General features: G+C 40.6%; 1 protein-coding gene across 1 annotated transcript in view; it reads right to left on the bottom strand.

Moving 5' to 3' along the window:
• LOC118477197 overlaps positions 1 to 1,811 on the bottom strand; it is an 18,665-nt gene that overhangs the window by 2,646 nt on the left and 14,208 nt on the right. Inside the window, exon 3 of the mRNA XM_035972600.1 lies at positions 1,234 to 1,438. Coding sequence (XP_035828493.1) covers positions 1,234 to 1,438 — 205 coding nt within the window. The remainder of the gene's footprint in view (positions 1 to 1,233; positions 1,439 to 1,811) is intronic.

The following is a 1,811-nucleotide window of genomic DNA, read 5'->3' as shown; positions in this document are numbered from 1 at the left end:
AATACATGAACTTTATCATTTCTAAGGGATAATGGAAGATTTGAGTAAGTAATTCCACTATGACTGGAGAAGCAAGAATCATTTCCTGGCTGATTGTTTAGCTGGAATCGGGTTTAATCACTCAAGACCAGACAACTTTCACTGCTAGCTATGGCCACTACCTGGGTGTTTTTGCATATGTCCATTTACCTGGATGTTTGCATATGCCCATTTACCTGGGTGTTTGCATATGTCCATTTACCTGGGTGTTTGCATATGTCCATTTACCTGGGTGTTTTTGCATATGTCCATTTACCTGGGTGTTTGCATATGTCCATTTATCTGGGTGTTTGCATATGTCCATTTACCTGGATGTTTGCATATGTCCATTTACCTGGATGTTTGCATATGTCCATTTACCTGGGTGTTTGCATATGCCCATTTACCTGGGTGTTTTTGCATATGCCCATTTACCTGGGTATGTAAATAAGTCAGTTGTCTGTGACAAATTGGACATCTTTGAGAGGTGGGACTTTTTCCATCCCCTCCCTCATTTCCCACCCAAACACGTACAAAACTTTCCAGACAGTTTGAAACAGGTATGAAACACTTCTTTGCAAGCTTTGATCTGTACATGTCAGGAAGAAAATACTGACAAATCCTATGCCAGAAAGAAAATACTGACAAATCCTTACTTTATCAACCAATTCATGTATAAAAAACTGACATAACTCTGGCTTTAAATAAGAAAGACGAGTTCTACAAAAGGTCTTATCTTTGGCAGGCAGTTCTAATGTACGAAGCTCAGACAGCAAAGTTTGACAGGAGAGAAAAAAATGTATTTCCTTCTTTCAACAACTGCACCTAGATAGTGTGTATTTGTCCTTGCTCCTTTTTTAACTTTCGTCTTTCCAGTTTTAGTAAGTGTTTTATGGCATTTACAACACAATGTGGTCAAAAAAGTTCCGAAGATTAGAGGTGGTACAAGAGAGTAACACACACCAAAAAAAAAAGAAGATAAGAACGATACATATTTGCAGGGATAGAAGGAGCAGACCAAACCAGAGCACCCACCAACCACCCACTTCAACATTTCGAGCCTGAATTTTGACCAAATATTTCTTGACCACCAGCAACTAATACCACAGATTGAAAAACTCTAATAAACATTTTTTCTAACTTCTGGGCTGTAGTACATGTAAACAGTTGGCCGATGTTATTACGATGATGTCGTCATCTCTCTCTTCCTCTCACCTTGATCCTTGTGTCCATCTCGCGTGTGGACTTCTCGTCAGAGGGCACCTGTTCCTCCCTCTCTATGAGTCCCCTGAGCCGCGCGATCTGCGCCCGGAGACGTCCCAGCTCCGCCAGGTACTGCTCCGGGTTGTGTGCCAGGGCCGTGGTGCGGTCAACGATGGACGGGTCAACGGGGTCGGGGGTACGGGTCATGTTGACCACACTGAAGAATACAGAAAAAAAATGTTAAAACTTTGCATAAATTTATCTATTGTGGTTTTACGACAAGTTGTGTTGGTTTTTAACTTCCTTTTTGGCTCTTCATGACTTGCTTTGGTTCATAATGAGGGAACTTGTTCTCCAACACTTACAGAAAGAGGCTTTGTGTAACTAGCCAGTCAATAGCGAAAAGGGAATGTGATAACATCAGATGTTCAATTAGCCGATGAATAAACAAGATGAAGGGAATGTGATAACATCAGATGTTCAATTAGCCAATGAATAAACAAGATGAAGGGAATGTGATAACATCAGATGTTCAATTAGCCGATGAATAAACAAGATGAAGGGAATGTGATAACATCAGATGTTCAATT

This window comes from Aplysia californica, unplaced genomic scaffold (assembly GCF_000002075.1).
Source record: "Aplysia californica isolate F4 #8 unplaced genomic scaffold, AplCal3.0 scaffold00756, whole genome shotgun sequence".
Lineage (NCBI taxonomy): Eukaryota > Metazoa > Mollusca > Gastropoda > Aplysiida > Aplysiidae > Aplysia > Aplysia californica.
This window is presented reverse-complemented; position numbering and strand designations above follow the sequence as displayed.